At 45.9% G+C, this 17,314-nt stretch overlaps 1 protein-coding gene across 4 annotated transcripts in view; it reads left to right on the top strand.

The window, feature by feature from the left end:
• The window catches only part of KDM6A (lysine demethylase 6A), a 547,501-nt gene that overhangs the window by 286,583 nt on the left and 243,604 nt on the right, over positions 1 to 17,314 (top strand). For all 4 annotated transcript variants that reach the window (XM_033949775.1, XM_033949774.1, XM_033949772.1 and 1 more), the window contains one exon: positions 5,290 to 5,385. In XM_033949775.1, coding sequence (XP_033805666.1) covers positions 5,290 to 5,385 — 96 coding nt within the window. The remainder of the gene's footprint in view (positions 1 to 5,289; positions 5,386 to 17,314) is intronic.

Here is a 17,314-nt window from a genome sequence, read left to right as displayed (position 1 = left end):
TTATAGTTCCCAGATAGAGCATTCTCCTTGCTCTATTTCCCATAGGAAGCCTTCTCCTTCTGAACCAGTCTCTTTTACCCTTTTCATCAGGCAGAGAGTAAAGACCTAGCAGTAACATTGGAGGCAGATTTCCAAATATTCAGAGGAGTACATGGAGACCATGAATATCAAACATCCTCCTAAGGAACTACTTAAGCTTCCTTTACATGGTATCCTAAAAGAAACTCTTCATAAGAATTGGGACTCCCCTTATTCTGTACCAGCTGCTCCCAGAAAGCTTGACTCTCAATATAGGATCATCCCTATTCCTGGTTTTGATAAGCCTCAGCTCTCTCACCAGTCTCTCATAGTTGAGTCCATTCTTAAGAAATCTTCTCCTTCTAAGATCTACGCTACTGTCCCTCCAGGTCGTGAGGGTCGATCAAAGGACAGGTTTGGTAGAAGTCTCTAATAGACTTCCATGCTCACTAATAGTCATAAATTTACAACTTTTATTTCACTTGCTATTTGAAGTACTGTGTCAAAACTATGCCAACTTACTTCAAATATTTGCCATCACATTGGAAGTCAGAGTTTCAGCACATGTTCCATACTCTTCAGCAGTCCAGGCAACACATGTGACAGTCTTCTTATAATGCCTTTGAGCTATCTTCTAGAGTATCTGCGATCTTAGTAGCCATGAAGATCCTAATCTTCAAGACCTGTTAGTTAATATTCCATGTCTAGGAGATGAACTTTTTGGGAACACCATTCAGTATGCAACTAAGAAGCTTTCAGAGCATGAAAAATCTTTTAATTTGCTGCTGAGGCCTAAGGCTAAATCATCTGCCTCTAAACCTTACAAGCCCTCTTCCTCATACCAGAGGTGTTATACTCCAAAGTCTGCTCCTTTTTCCAGACCACAAAAGTAAAAACAGTGTCAGCAGCGCCCCCAAAAATCCCAAACCTCGGCTCCTCCAAAGTCGAATCAGCCTTTTTGACCGACTACTTGAGAGCATAATCTCAATCAAATTATCTCTGTCTCTCGCTCTCCCCATTGGAGGTCACCTGCTTCATTACCATCCTTGGCAACTCATCAGCTTGACCTCTGGGTTCTCAATATCATTTGAGAAGGTTATTCTCTTCATTTCCTCAGTATTCCTCCAGATCATCCTTTAAGAGAGTTTCCTTCCAACCCTCTTCAGTCTTCTCCAAGAAGTCGAATCTCTACTCATTCTCAATTCCATCGAGAAGGTTCCATTGGACCAGCAAAACACAGGGTTTTCCCCCCGCTATTTTCTCATCCGAAGAAGACGTGAGGTCTTGGACCGATATTGGACCTCTGAGCTCTCAACAAATTTCTTGTTAAAGAAAAGTTTTGGATGCTGTCTCTGACGTCCCTATGTCCCCTTCTCGGTTATGCTCTCTAGATCTCAAGGAGGCTTGAACTCACATTCCCATTCACCCATTTCGCAAGTTTCTCAGATTTCGGGTGGTAAATCAGCATTGCCAGTACAAGGTTCTACTTTTTGGCCTTACATCATCTCCCAGAGTTTTCAACAAGTGCCTGGTGGTGGTGGCAGCAACCTTGCAAAATCACGGTTTCCAAGTTTTTCCATATCTAAACAATTGTCTCATCAAAGACTCCTCGCCTCAGGGGGTTACTGCAGCGACACAGCAGACTATACTATTCCTACAAAGTTTGGGATTGGAAATCAACTTCCCCAAATCTCAACTGCAGCTTTCTCAAACTCTTCAATTTATTTGGAGCTCTTCTAGATACTGGTGCAGTTCAGAGCATTCCTTCCCCCAGCAATGTCAGAATGCTCTCATATACCCTTTGCCATCAAGTGTCCCTCCTTCCTTCACTCTCAGCATGATGGTCTCTTCTAGGTCACATGGCCTCTACAGTTCACATGACTCCTTTCGCCAGACTTCACCTAAGAATTCCTCAGTGGACACTGGTTTCTCAGTTGTCACAGGCTCTCGATCCACCTTTCCCAGCACATTACAGTAACATCTTCCCTTCAGCAATCTCATTCAATGGTGGATGCTCTATTCTAAACTATCTAGAGGTGTTACTGTTCCAAAACACCCCTCACCAGAAGGTTCTCCTTACACATTCGTGAACCTACAACTTGGGGGGCTCAAGGACACTGGTCCGCCACAGATCGTCGCCATCACAATAAATTGTTGGAACTCGGAGTGATTTTCAATGCTCTCAAGGCTTTTCAGCATCTTCTTCAAGATCAAGTCCGTTCTCATTTGTACTGACAATCAAAGTAGCGATTGTACTACGTGAACAAGCAGGGTCTCTTCTCCTTTGCCAGGAACCTCAGAAATTTGGAATAGGCAATTCCCTTCCCAACATTTTTCCTTAAGATTGGTTTGTGGACTCTCCCATAGGGCACCTGAAAAGGCAGCCAGAATTCTGGCCACTGCAAAAAGGTTGCTCAGGACAGGGACCATAAGTAGAGATTAACACACAGATGTGGAATATGTTTTAAAGCCCACATAACACAGTTCTTACACTTTATCATACGAGGTTCAACATATACCAACAACCACCTGGCGAAGATAAGTATATTATATACAATAGCAATTCACATTGAGTGTCTTGTTGATATACCTAAAGGTGGTTTGGGGACGTTGAAGGCGATGATGGTCCCCTTGTTAAACCTCGTTTATGGTGACATCACTAAAAAAACATTGGTTATAGGTCTGAGCACTTCACATTTAAATAAGGATATTAAATTAAGTAACATTTATTGTTTAATCAGAGCTGTGATTCATTAATAGTAGTAGTGCTCAATATTCAGACCATAGAGCTGGTGCATAGAGGATCTGGATCACTTTACTCTTACGGCATGGCTATTGAAAGCAAAGCGTTAGAATGTAAAGGATATTCAGAAGTGGCCATTTGCACACTTCTCAAGTCTAAGAAGTTGACTACAGTTTCTGTCTACACTAAGGCATGGAGGAATTACCAGCATTGGTGTGCCCAAGAATATGTGGAACTGTTTTCTGCCCTTGTATCAGTGGTGTTGGCTTTTCTCCAAGTGGGCCTTGATAAGAGCCTCACCATGGCTTTGCTTTGGGTCCAAGTCACTGAGCTCTCTTTTTTTTTTTTTCAGGGCCCGGGATCATAGACCTATGCTTGCGTCTCACCCAGACATCCCCAGATTTCTGAAGGGTGCTCTCCGCATTAAACACTAATCGAACCACCGTTCCCTTCGTGGGACCTCAGCGTGGTTCTCAAAGGCTTTGCTAAGGCTCCATTTGAGTCTTTGGAATAAACGTCCTTCTTGGACTTATGCTTAAGGCAGTTTTTCTGGTAGCAGTGATTGCGGTGAGTTTTGGAGCTCCAGGGTCTTTCTTGTCAAGAGTCTTTCCTCAGAATTTCAGAGACTGGAATCTACCTGCGCACTCTTCCCTCCTCTGCCAAAGGTGGTGTTGGCATGTCATGTTAATCAGGAGGTCAGTTTGCCTGTGTTCCAACCTATGGGTTCTAGGAAACAGGATCACATTTTGCTCATTAGACATGAGAAGAGTACTTCTTCACTATCTAGAGGTCACCCACAAGTTTCGGCTCTCTGACCTATTAGCAAGACTTACAATAATACATAATACAGTGGTCAGAATGATTTATGGCCTGAAGAAATTTGATCATGTTACACCCTTTTATTGTGAATTGCATTGGCTGCCAATGGAGGCCCGGGTATTGTTTAAACTAGGCTGTTTCTGTTACAACTCCTTCTTACTTAATCATTAGATTTTCTTTAGCATCATACAGACAGAGTATTAGAACTCATCCTTTGTTTAATTTTCCATCTGTCCAGGGTTGCAGGAGTAAGAAATTTCTAAATCATACTTGGCATCTCAGGCAGCTCTTCATGACAACAAATTCCAAATATTGATGCTTACTACCCATTCCTATGGCCATTTTAGAAAACAATTGAAGACCTATCTTTTTTCTAAATATTTGACTGTTTAATGAATCATCTTATTTCATGTAACATGTTTACTTTTTATAACTTTTTGTAAACCGCGTTGAAACTTCTGATTACTTGGTCAGTAAGCACTATGTTATGTTTTGCTGACTCATTTGTCTAAGCGAGGTGCGCCTGCTTCCAAGGTCATGTTCCTCCAGATGAATCCGTAAGGCTATTTTGTTAGCATAACATTGTCTGTGGGAAACAGCCCCCTAATTTCTCATAAGGTGTATTCAACCAGAAGTGTAGCTTTGTCATGGACCGAAGCTAGAGCAGTCTCTCCAGAGATTTAGTAGAGTGGTGACTTCGTTTCACTCTACACACTTTTGCAAAGTTTTACAGGAAGAATATTGTGCATGAGAGCACTCTCTGCCTTTGACTCCTCCGTGTTGCAGGCCAGTGCAGTCAGACAGCCACTATATTCCTGGGACTGCTTTTGTGTTACGTCCACACTTGCTCTAGAATGACACACCTATTGCACTAGAAAAAGAGGTTATGTCCATACATTGATAATATTTTTTTCAGTAGATAGGTGTGTCATTCTGGATTGTCTTTTCTGCACCTGCCTACTGTCTCATTCTGTTTATGCTTCTCCAAGTTGCTTCTTAGATGCCAGTCAGCCCTTTGAGCCCTGAAGAATACTGTATAATACGTTTTAGCATCTACAGGGATACTTTCCAAACTCCTTTGATGCTTCTTGCTAGTTCATTGAGTGTTTTGAGGTTCAAGCAGTGAAGTAGGAGGGACACAGAAAAATATCTGGAGTGGATTCCTTCTGCAGATAGCTCGTGACCATGGGGAGATAACCCACTGTCTAGAACAGACATGGGCAACTCCAGTCCTCGAGGGCCGGAATCCAATTGGGCTTTCAGGATTTCCCCAATGAATATGCATGAGATCTATTTGCATGCACTGCTTTCAATGCATATTCATTTGAGAAATCCTGAACACACAATTGGATTCTGGCCCTCGAGGACCAGAATTGCCCATGTCTGGTCTAGAATGACACACCTATATACTGGAAAAGATATTATCAAGTTAAGGACATAATCTCTTTTTACTGAAAAGTTAATAGATGTCACAAAGCAATCACATATGGATAGCTTTTAAGTTTTATTCAATGTCCAGAATTGTATACTTTGGGCTAAAATATAAATTCAGCAAAAATAAAACTAAATTGAAATAAAATGTTTCATCTTCACAAAGTCCTCTTAGTTTTTCATGTCTCCATTAAATTTTAGTTGATAAATAGTTCTAGAAAATGTCCTGCTTTCTCATTCTTTACATGCTTTTCATTTGATGCTCTTCTTATATTCAGAATATCGCAGATACTTGGAACAGTGTCCATTCAATGTCACATCCTCCAGGACAGCAACAAATTAATTCATGGTGCTTGACACCACAGAAACTACAGGTATGAACTTTGGGGCTAATCAGCCCCTATAAAAATAAATATATATTTTTCAAAATATTACTGATTTTTGTTTATTTTCATTTGAGTTTTACCCTTTTTGGCAACTTTTTAATAATTCTCAAGCTATTAAAGAAACATAAATATTCAACACATGAACATTTCTAATGTTTTGTTGGCCTCTCATAGATCAGTATGGTAAGCACTAATGTGCACTCTACTAGCTAAAAATGGTATTAGTGGGTCGCACTCATGTGCTAATTGTGAGCTCAGTGCATGCCACCCACAAGCTAAAATAATATATATTTTATTCTTTACCATGGGGAATGTGTTTGGGCAGAGAGTAGACGTGCCTTGCACCAGTCAGCACTAGTGCTGCCTGATTCAGAAAAAATATTTTGATTCGATTCAGCCTATTGAATCGATTTTTCGATTCGATTTTCCTGCCCAATTGGGTGTTTTTTCCAAACATCCTGGTGGGTTTATTTTACAGCCTCTTCATCCCCTTTGCCCTCTCCTCCCCACACTGGTGCTGTGGTGTAAACAAAAAAGACTTTTCCTCTCTCTGTTAAATCCTAGCTCACGTTCGCGGTCTTATTTCCAGCTCTGGAAGGATACAAATTTCAAATATGACACATTGTAATCACAAAATAGAAAATAAAATTATTTTTTCTACCTTTTGTTGTCTGGTTATTTTTCAAATCATGTTGGCCCAAGGCTCTGCAACAAACGTCTTCTGATAACGCGCTTGCCAGGGTCTCTTGCCCATTTGTCGTTTTCTTCTTTCTCCATGGTAACCATCCATCTCTGTCCTCCCCTTCCATTTCCCTTCCCTCCCCCGGAGGTCTAGCATCTTTCCTTTTTTCGTCTCTATTCCCGTAGCTGCAGTGATGGACCCCACCATCCCCAGATCCACCATCTCTCCTTTTCTCAACTACCCTTTCATCCAGCATCTCTCCCTCCTTCTCCACCAGCTCTCCCTTTCTCTTTCTAACTATCCTCCTATCCAGTATCTCTATCCCCCCCCACACCATCTCTTGTGTCCAACTTCTCTTCCTTTCTGTTCCTTCCTTTCTTCTCTCCATGATCTCCCCTAAGTCCATATCTCCCTCCACTGTCCATCTTCCCCCTCCACCAAGTTCACCTCTCCCATCCATCTTCTCCCCATCTCGCCCTCTACAGTCCACCATCTCCCCCAATTCCATTTCTCCCTTTCCCCCAAGTCCATCTCCCCTCTTCCACCAAGTTCGTCTCTCCCATCCATCTTCTCCCCATCTCTCCCTCTCCAATCCACCAACTCCATCTCTCCCTCTCCTCCAAGTCCATCTCCCCTCCACGATCTTCCTCAAGTCCATCTCGCCCCCCCTCCATCAAGTTCATCTCTCCCATCCATCTTCTCCCCATCTCTACTCCAGTCCACCAACTCCCCCAAGTCCATCTCCCCTCTCCCCATCTACCTTTATTTTGATGTTATAACATGTTGCCGGTGGTGGTAGTTATTTAGCGATCCACTCCTGCCACCACTCCTTGCGTCTTCTCTCCACTGCAGCCCATCCTCAGTGAAAACTTTCTATTTCCGCTTGGGCAGCTGAATGGAAAGAAAACGCCAGAGTAGTGGCAGGATAGTGAATCGCATTCGCTACTGCTGCTTTTGCAAGGCCTGGCCAGGCAGGAGAGGAGAAATACTTCCGGCCAGAAAGTAGAGAGCCTTGTTGCCGCCGATCTGCCTGCAGAGACCCGTTTGGGCTTTCCCTCTGCCACCAGAGTCCTTGCTTTTGATGTAACTTCCGATTTTGCAAAACCAGAAATTACATTAGATGGAAGGACTCTGGTGGCAGAGGGAAAGCCTGAATGGGTCTCTAGCAAAGGGGCTGACGAATTGGTAAGTTCGATTTATTTATTTCCCCCCCCCAAAAAAAAAACAAACCAACAATTCGATTCGCTGTGAATTGTGCAGCACATAGACGTTGGTGTGCACTGACCAGTTAGCTCAGGTTTAGCGCGAGGGCCCTTCCCACTTACAAAATAGGTGATGGTAAGGGCTCATGCACTAATAGTTGTGCTAATTTCAAGATTAGCACGTGGCCATTTAGAACCATGCTGAAAAGTGGCTTCAGCATGGCTCACTTTTTAGCTCAACTTCATAAAAGGGCCCCATAATGGTTTGTTTTTATTCTTTAATAATTCATACCCTATGATCTTTCTTTGTAGTTTGACTTCAGTATCATTTTTTATTAATCCATATGTAGGCAGTGTTTTTTACATGCATTTCTGTGTGTGCAAAACAGTAGATGAGCTTTTTAGGTATGTGTTATCCAACGATTGCACCTGTTGTGGACGGTCAATCCATCTATAGTCATAGCTTTGTCTGTTTGTCCAAATGAATCTGTGGTGCTAAGAGGAGGGAAGAACAGCTTAACAGAAACTGGCAGGGAAGTCAGATGGCACAAAAATCAGTAGAAACCATCTCTGTCTCCTGCAGTGAAATGTTTCTGACCGTGACATGAATTCCCATTGGACTGAAGATTTGCAGTCAAGCAGCTGACATTTGGGGACACAGCTCTTTTTAGCAGAAGAGATGGAGGCCTGTGGCACTTGTAGCACAATGGATAGAGGCAGACATAGTCAGTATTCAACACATGGCAGTCGGCGTTTGATGGTGCTAACTGTTGTAACTGTAATTAGATCCAAATATTTAGTATTGATATTTGTTCAGGCACTAGCACTTAATATATCAGGTCTCTGGTAGTGCTCAGATATATATGCAGTACTGCTGATATTCCGTGCTTTACCTGCATAGCTAGCCTAATCTAATTTGGAATTTCATCTGCTGAATCCCATAAGGTACAAAGCAGATTACAAATATAGTAATATAACTACAAGAACCATCAAATTAACTGGGAAATGCAAGTAAATTTAGTTTATCAATATAAAATTAACATAAGAAACCAAAGTTTTAATAAGCACATCGAAAAGAAGAATAGGAAGATCTCTAGGCAGGGATTTCTAACATAGAGTAGCCTGAAATTTATAAATAACTCTTTAAAAAAATTTTCAAATAATGCATGTCTTTCAGTGAGAGAAAATTAGTAAGTTATATAGGAAATGTTTTTTAGGGGGGGGGAAGACTAATTGGTTCAGGTATTCCGAGTCAGATCCTGTGATATCTTAACAGTGCAAGCCAATTTGAAATGAAATGGTACTTGTACTGTCAACCAGTGTAATTACATTAGCAGAGGAGTAGCTCTATCTTTGTTATGAAAATTTGTAAAAATCATATTTGAAGCAGTATTTTGTAATGTGTAGAATCTTGTGCTCAGTTTAGTTGAAATACGAGAATATAAACCATTGCAGTAATCCAAACATGAGAATATCAATGTTCATAAGAACATAAGAGGGGGAGTGGCCAAGATGGCAGCACCTAACTGGCGTTTGTAAGATTATTGTTGGGGCTGTCGGTTTATCCTGTCTACTTGAAAGAAATGCCGCACAAATGGAAAGGGAACCTCGACACCTTCACTTCCTTTGAGACAGCACCCAATTGAGCATTTTTTGCCAGCAATCTGCTTGCAAACTGGCAAAATGAGCCCCGCTGCAAGACAGGCTGGAGAAGGGCTAATCTCGCGGGAGCATGAGACCTTGTTGTTGCTACTTTCAGCAGCGCTTCCCTGTCCGGCTGAAGCTGTTGCCAATGAAGTGGGAAAAAAGGCTGCCAAGGTTGCGCCGGAAAACCCTGCTGAGTTGGAAGTTACGGTAGATGAGTTTCTACCAATGGAAACTACCTTAGGGGCATTGACCCCTTCCAGAGAGGTGACATTGGAGGCAATTTGGAACGTGCTTCAAATACTGGACGCAGCAACCCTGAAAACATCAAAGGAGGTAAAGGCCCTGGGGGGGGGGAAAAATGGACGATATTTTAAAAGTTTAGAACAATCTAATTCTGAAATGAAAAATTCAATTAATGCAATACAAACGGAAGTACAATCCCTTCAGGAGTTTAGGACTATGGTGGTTAAAGATAATACGGCTAGAGGAGAGGAGATCCTAGATGGCTGCTGTCTATATGTGCTGGTGACACGCATCCAACCTGTGCTCTCCTGTTACCTGTTTCTTTAGCTGGTGACTTGGTGTTCCCAGTAAACTAAGGTTTTTCTTCCTTGACATGATGCCGAAAAGGAGAGGTTGGAGCGCTGCTGGAGCCTTGGGGCGCTCTGGAGTGCCGACGCTTGGTAATATCGAGGAGTTGCTCAGTCAGATGCAGGGAGCAGCGGTGATAACTCCGGACGTTAGCCTGCTGAGGATGCCGGGTATGGGCGAAACCGGAGGGATTCCTCTAGAGCAGGGGAAGGGAACTCCAGTCCTTGAGAGCCGTATTCCAGTTGGGTTTTCAGGATTTCCCCAATGAATATGCATGAGATCTATTTGCATGCACTGCTTTCAGTGCATATTCATTGAGGAAATCCTGAAAACCCGACTGGAATACGGCTCTCGAGGACCGGAGTTCCCTACCCCTGCTGTAGGGCCTGACACCACCCTCAGTCTGAAGGTTATAGCACTGCCTCCTCTGCCCCAGACCACCAGTTCTCCCAAGGGTGAGGAAACCCCAAAGATAGGGGTCCTATCCCCAGAAGCAGATTGCATAACCAGCCTCAATTACCTCCATGGGTGTACAGCTTTCACCTCTGCTTGGACCAGGGGGATCATAGTGGGAGAGGAACCTTATCCTTCTCCCTAACCTACCTAACTACTTGTCCCAAACTGCTGCCTTTTCTAGAGCAGGGCCACGCCCTGATCTAGCTGAGTCAGCTTGGACCTGCACAGCTCTTGGGCTCCCCCGGTGGTGACCTGGATATCGGATACCTGGTGAGTTCTTAGTACAGTGGTGCCTCACACAACGAACTTAATTGGTTCCAGGAGCAAGTTTGTTATGCGAAACGTTCGTTATGTGAAACGCGTTTTCCCATAAGAATACATGTAAAAAAAAATAATTCGTTCTGCAGCATAAAATATGCTAAGATGACATAAAAAAAGATAAATTTTTGGTTATTATTTTTATTTAGATACATCTAAAAACATAATTGTTTTTTAAAACAACACACATTTTTTAAATTTAAAGACAGACTAAGTAGAGTCTAATTTTACAGTGAGAGAGGGCAGAGTCTCAGCGGCAAAAACTGGGACTTAACTGTTCATTTTTTTTTTTTTTCTACCGTGTTTCCCCGATGATAAGGCAGGGCCATCAAATAAGACAGCCCCCCCTTTTTAGAAAAAAATGTAAAATAAGGCACCCCCCCGCAAATAAGCCACCCACCGATACCTGCGCTTACCCGAATCGGGTGGTACGGTGGGTGACTCCGTGTGGTCCCTGGCACCCCCGACACGATCGGGGCAAGAGGGAGCTCAAGCCCTCTTGCCCCCCCGACTCCCCGACACGATCGGGGCAAGAGGGAGCCCAAGCCCTCTTGCCCCCCCGACTCCCCGACACGATCGGGGCAAGAGGGAGCCCAAGCCCTCTTGCCCCCCCCACCGACTCCCCGACACGATCGGGGCAAGAGGGAGCCCAAGCCCTCTTGCCCCCCGACTCCCCGACACGATCGGGGCAAGAGGGAGCCCAAGCCCTCTTGCCCCCCGACTCCCCGACACGATCGGGGCAAGAGGGAGCCCAAGCCCTCTTGCCCCCCCGACTCCCCGACACGATCGGGGCAAGAGGGAGCCCAAGCCCTCTTGCCCCGCCGATTCCCCAACTCCCGACAATATCGGGCCAGGAGGGAGCCCAAGTCCTCCTGGCCACGGCGACCCCCTAACCCCACCCTGCACTACATTACGGGCAGGAGGGATCCCAGGCCCTCCTGCCCTCGACGCAAACCCCCCCCCCCCCCCCCAAGAACCTCCGACCGCCCCCCAGCCGACCCGCGATCCCCCCTGGCCGACCCCCACGACACCCCCAACCCCCTTCCCCGTACCTTTCTGTAGTTGGCCGGACAGACGGGAGCCAAACCCGCCTGTCCGGCAGGCAGCCAACGACGGAATGAGGCCGGATTGGCCCATCCATCCCAAAGCTCCGCCTACTGGTGGGGCCTAAGGCGCCTGGGCCAATCAGAATAGGCCCGGGAGCCTTAGGTCCCTCCTGGGGGCAGGGCCTGAGGCACATGGTCGGGTTGGGCCCATGTGCCTCAGGCCCCGCCCCCAGGAGGGACCTAAGGCTCCCGGGCCTATTCTGATTGGCCCAGGCGCCTTAGGCCCCACCAGTAGGCGGAGCTTTGGGACGGATGGGCCAATCCGGCCTCATTCCGTCGTTGGCTGCCTGCCGGACAGGCGGGTTTGGCTCCCGTCTGTCCGGCCAACTACAGAAAGGTACGGGGAAGGGGGTTGGGGGTGTCGTGGGGGTCGGCCAGGGGGGTCGCGGGTCGGCTGGGGGGCGGTCGAAGGTTCTTGGGGGGGGCGGTCGTTGGGGGGAGGGGGGGTTTGCGTCGAGGGCAGGAGGGCCTGGGATCCCTCCTGCCCGTAATGTAGTGCAGGGTGGGGTTAGGGGGTCGCCGTGGCCAGGAGGACTTGGGCTCCCTCCTGGCCCGATCGTGTCGGGGAGTCGGGGGGGCAAGAGGGCTTGGGCTCCCTCTTGCCCCGATCGTGTCGGGGAGTCGGGGGGCAAGAGGGCTTGAGCTCCCTCTTGCCCCGATCGTGTCGGGGAGTCGGGGGGGGGGGCACGAGGGCTTGGGCTCCCTCTTGCCCCGATCGTGTCGGGGAGTCGGGGGGGCAAGAGGGCTTGAGCTCCCTCTTGCCCCGATCGTGTCGGGGAGTCGGGGGGGCAAGAGGGCTTGGGCTCCCTCTTGCCCCGATCGTGTCGGGGAGTCGGGGGGGCAAGAGGGCTTGGGCTCCCTCTTGCCCCGATCGTGTCGGGGAGTCGGGGGGGGGGGCAAGAGGGAGCCAGGCGGAGAGAGGGCAGTTAAGCGCAGTGCCTGCGCGGAAGGATGCAGCTCGGACGACTTCGTTGTGTGAAACGAAGTTCGTTGTACGAATCAAGACATAAAGTTCGTTGTGCGCAGCGTTCGCTGTGCGAGGCGTCCGTTATGCGAGGCACCACTGTACTTAGTTCCCCCTGGTGGAAAACCAAGAAATCACCGTGATCAGAGCAGGACCAGTCCTGCCTGGTCACAGCACTCAAATACAAGTTTCCTTTTGGGATAGGCATACCAAGGTGATTAGAATCCCTATAGGATCTGGTAGCAAATTTTGGAAAGACAGTCCCAATTTCCAGCAAATTGAAAAAAAAAAAAAAATGGTTCCGCATTCAGAAGAGCTAGAAAAAATAAAGCTGGATATGACTGCTTCTAAAACTTCATTTCAAAAAACTGAGCAGGACATGGTATCAGTAAAACAAATGCAGGAAATTCTAAAGATAATATGAGTCTTAGAAGAAAAGTAGAGTCAGAGAATCAAGCGCATAATAATAACTTGACACTGATAAACTTTCCAAAAGTAACAACGGTTATACCTAAGACGTGCTCAGGAGATACTTATTAGAAGTCTTAGAAATCGCAGAGGAAAATCTACCATTTTCTCAAGTATATTATTTTCCTAGCAAGATTTCATACCAACAACCAGCGTTTTCTGAGATTCTGGCAATACCAACAACATTGGTTATAACGTTAGCTCTTTCTATTGATAAACCATGGCTGTTGAGACTATTTCTTTAAAATAAACAGAAGGAATTTCTTGGTTGTAAAATCCAAATGTTCCCTGATATTTCAAGGGAAACACAAAAACGTAGACGTGATTTTTCTTCTTCTAAAACCAGTGGTCATCTCATTAGGGGCTACATTCTATTTAAGACACTCTTGTAAGTGCATTGTTTGTTACCATTCAACTAAGTATGTCTTTTTTGAGCCTCAAGAATTAACTAATTTTTTGGCTTTGTCCCGCTTGGATAAAAATAAATCTTGAGCTCTATAAATAAAATACGTAACTCCATTCCCGTATAGAAGATAGCATTACTTCTATTGTATAGATTATACTTTTCCTTTAGTTCACCAATCTAAAACTTCTTAGATCCAAATAGAGGACTTGAGTTAATTTTACCATTATAATTACATTTTATTTTTTTCTTAAATCTTGTTAAAGTATGGATTTACTATGCTTTGACTTTGTAAATTTGTTTGGTTTAATTTGCTTTTTGTACAAGTTGTTCTTGATACTATATTTGAAATCAATAATAATAAAAAAAGATAATACTATTCACACGAAATTATTGAAAACTTTAACCAGAGGTTAAATGTTAGAATTCTTAATTTCCCTAAGTCTTCTGGGATATTGTCTTATGACATGTTTAAAACTTATCTTGTTGAAATACTAAAATATACATTGGATTGTATACCTTTGTTAAACAAGATATACTACCTACCAAGTAATATTAAGCAATCCCAAGAAGCTGTGGAAAGACAAAATGTTCAAATTTCTCAGCTTGACTTGCAAAATATATCAGCCATCCTGGAAGAGTCCATCTCGGATACCTCTATTACACATGTGTCAAACACAAGGCCCGTGGGCCAAATCCGGCCCGCCAGGCCTTGCAATGTGGCCCGCACCGCGCTGTCATCACTGCACGCCGCTGCGTTCCATCACAATGACGCGCGGTGACATAGGAGGCTTGTGATCTCGCCGGCCGTACTTGCTATCTATCTCCCCCCATCGACCGCCCCCCCCCAAGAACCTCCGCCCGCCCCCCCCAGCCGACCCGCGACCCCCCTGGCCGACCCCCACGACACCCCCACCCCCCTTCCCCGTACCTTTCTGTAGTTGGCCGGACAGACGGGAGCCAAACCCGCCTGTCTGGCAGGCAGCCAACGACGGAATGAGGCCGGATTGGCCCATCCGTCTCAAAGCTCCGCCTACTGGTGGGGCCTAAGGCGCCTGGGCCAATCAGAATAGACCCGGGAGCCTTAGGTCCCACCAGTAGGCGGAGCTTTGGGACGGATGGGCCAATCCGGCCTCATTCCGTCGCTGGCTGCCTGCCGGACAGGCGGGTTTGGCTCCTGTCTGTCCGGCCAACTACAGAAAGGTACGGGGAAGGGGGGTGGGGGTGTTGTGGGGGTCGGCCAGGGGGGTCGGAGGTTCTTGGGGGGGCGGTCGATGGGGGGAGGGGGGTTTGTGTCGAGGGCAGGAGGGCCTGGGATCCCTCCTGCCCGTAATGTAGTGCGGGGTGGGGGTAGGGGGTCGCCGTGGTCAGGAAGGTTTGGGCTCCCTCCTGGCCCGAACAACTAGCAGGGGGGGGGGGGTCGCCAGGGCCAGGAGGACTTGGGCTCCCTCCTGGCCCGATATTGGTTAATCGGCGGGGCAAGAGGGCCTTTTTCGGGGAGTTGGGGATCGGGGGGCAAGAGGGCTTGGCTCCTTTGCCCCGATCGTGTCGGGGGTGCCGCGGTTGGCTGGGGCAAGAGGGCTTGAGCTCCCTCTTGCCTCGATCGTGTTGGGAGTCGGGGAGTCGGCGGTCCTTCGGGGTGGGGGTGCAGGTGCGTGCGAGTGGTCCTGCTTGGGGTGAATCGGACGTCGGGGGGGGGGGGGGAACTATGTAAAAAAAATTTTGTACAACGCGCTCACGCGTATACCGCGCAAGGGTATGCACGGTTTGTTAAAACATGTATAACGCGCGCGTTATATGCGTGAAAATATGGTATTACGCATGCGCATAGATAACAAGTCACGCGAGATTCAGGAGGCGTGACCTATAGTCTGGCATCCGATGTGGTTGTGCGGGTGGCAGAGCAGAGGAGAGAGTGAGTGTGCGGGCATAAAAAATACACAGCAGAAGCTGCCAGTTCCTGGCATAAAGTGTAGGCATAAAAATCACAACAGAATCTGCTATCTGTACCCAGCCAGGCATTTATTGACTGACTTTTTCATTCTGACGCAGATTTCCAATAAACTACATCTTTTACTGCCAATATTGATCCCAAAATGTCCAGGAAAAGAAAAGTTGACGGTGAAGGCAGACAATTTAATGACAAATGGGAAAATGAATACATGTTTGTGCTTAGTGAGGGCAAACCAGTGTGTATATTGTGTTAAAAACCTACCTCTTCGACAAATTCCGCTAACGCTGCCTTCCCCCCTTCCCTGCACCCTCCTGACCTCGACATGCCTCCATTCCCTCTGACTACGCCCCCCTCCCAAGCCACTATGGCCTCTCTTTCTCAAGCTCTGTTTTATCTAATTGCCCTGCCTTTTCATAGCCTCATATTTAACATCACTGTAAATGTACCACCGCTTTAACATGGAACATCGCTGTATACGTACAGTCTCTTCTTTAGTATATGCCTTTTTATTACTGCTATTTATGTAACACCTTTGTAAATGTAATAACACTGTAATATGTATCATTGCTGTAAATGTACAGTCTCTTCTATTGTTAACCGCATTGAACTTCCATGGTATTGCGGGATACAAGAATAAAGTTATTATTATTATTATTATTATGAGACAGTGTCGGTGATGAAAGAGTACAATATACGTCGTCATTTTGACACCAAACTTAATGTTAAGTATGGCAAATATACTTTGGAAGAAAAGCATAAAATTGTTAAAGAACTAAAAGGCAAATTACAATCACAGCAGCAAATGTTTACAAAGGCTACAGCGAAAAATGATGCTGCAGTGAAAGCAAGCTTTATAGTGGCTGAAGAAATTGCCCGTACTTCAAGGTGTTTTTCAGAGGGTGCCTTTTTGAAGCAATGCATGCTAAAAGTGTGTGAGAAAGTATGCCCAGACCAGATACAGAGTTTTCAAACTGTCAGTTTGTCAAGAAACACCATTGCAGACAGAGTTCAAGAACTCTCAGGAAATCTATCATCACAGCTGGCCGAACAGGCATGCAGTTATCTCGCTTTTTCACTTGCTATCGATGAAAGCACAGACAACACTGATACAGCGCAGCTGTACATCTTTATACGTGCTACGAAGACCGACCTCTCTGTCACTGAGGAACTTTTGGATGTAGCTGCCATGCATGGGACGACGACTGGTAGAGATATATTTGAGGCTGTGGAGAAATCTATAAATAATTTTAAATTACCCTGGGAAAAGTTGGTGGGGCTAACTACCGATGGCGCACCTTCAATGTGCGGAGAAAAGAAAGGCTTGGTTGGACTAATGAAGGAAAGAATGCAAAAAAGTCACTGCCACACACCCTTGATTACTTATCATTGCATTATCCACCAGGAGGCTATGTGTGGAAAAGTTCTGGACATGAATGACATAATGACCACAGTCATTAAAACTATTAACTTTATAAGGGCACGTGGCCTGAATCATCGCCAGTTCCAGCAGTTTTTACAGGAGGTGGGTGCAGAGCATGGAGACGTGCCATACCACACAGAAGTAAGATGGCTGAGCAAGAGCGCAGTCCTCAAAAGATTTTTTGAGCTCAGAGAACAAATTGCTCTTTTCATGGAAAGTAAAGGAAAGCCCTTGCCTGAACTGTCGGATCCCGCCTGGCTATGTGATTTTGCTATGATGTGTGACATATGCGAGCATCTCGCCCAACTGAATCTGAAGCTGCAGAGACGCAAACAAGTCATCACGAAGATGTCTGACATGATCACAGCATTCCAGCGTAAACTTCAACTATGGAAGTCCCAACTGGAACAGGACAATCTTGCCCACTTTCCCGTTTGTTTGAGTATCTCAACCACTATTTCTGGTACTTTTCCTTGCAGTCGGCTGGCTACCAAAGTTAGCCGTTTACTAAGTGAATTTGAGCGGCGCTTCTCTGACTTTAGAACACAGCACTCAGGCTTTGACATCTTTGCCAATCCTTTTACAGTTGATGTCAACAATGTGCCCCATCACCTTCAGATGGAGATAATCGAGCTTCAGTCTGACAGTGGCCTGAAATCAAGGTTTCAGGATGTTGAAATTGAGGAGTTCTACCCTCTACTGCCCC

Source organism: Geotrypetes seraphini, chromosome 6 (genome assembly GCF_902459505.1).
Source record: "Geotrypetes seraphini chromosome 6, aGeoSer1.1, whole genome shotgun sequence".
Classification (NCBI taxonomy): Eukaryota; Metazoa; Chordata; class Amphibia; order Gymnophiona; family Dermophiidae; genus Geotrypetes; species Geotrypetes seraphini.
This window is presented reverse-complemented; position numbering and strand designations above follow the sequence as displayed.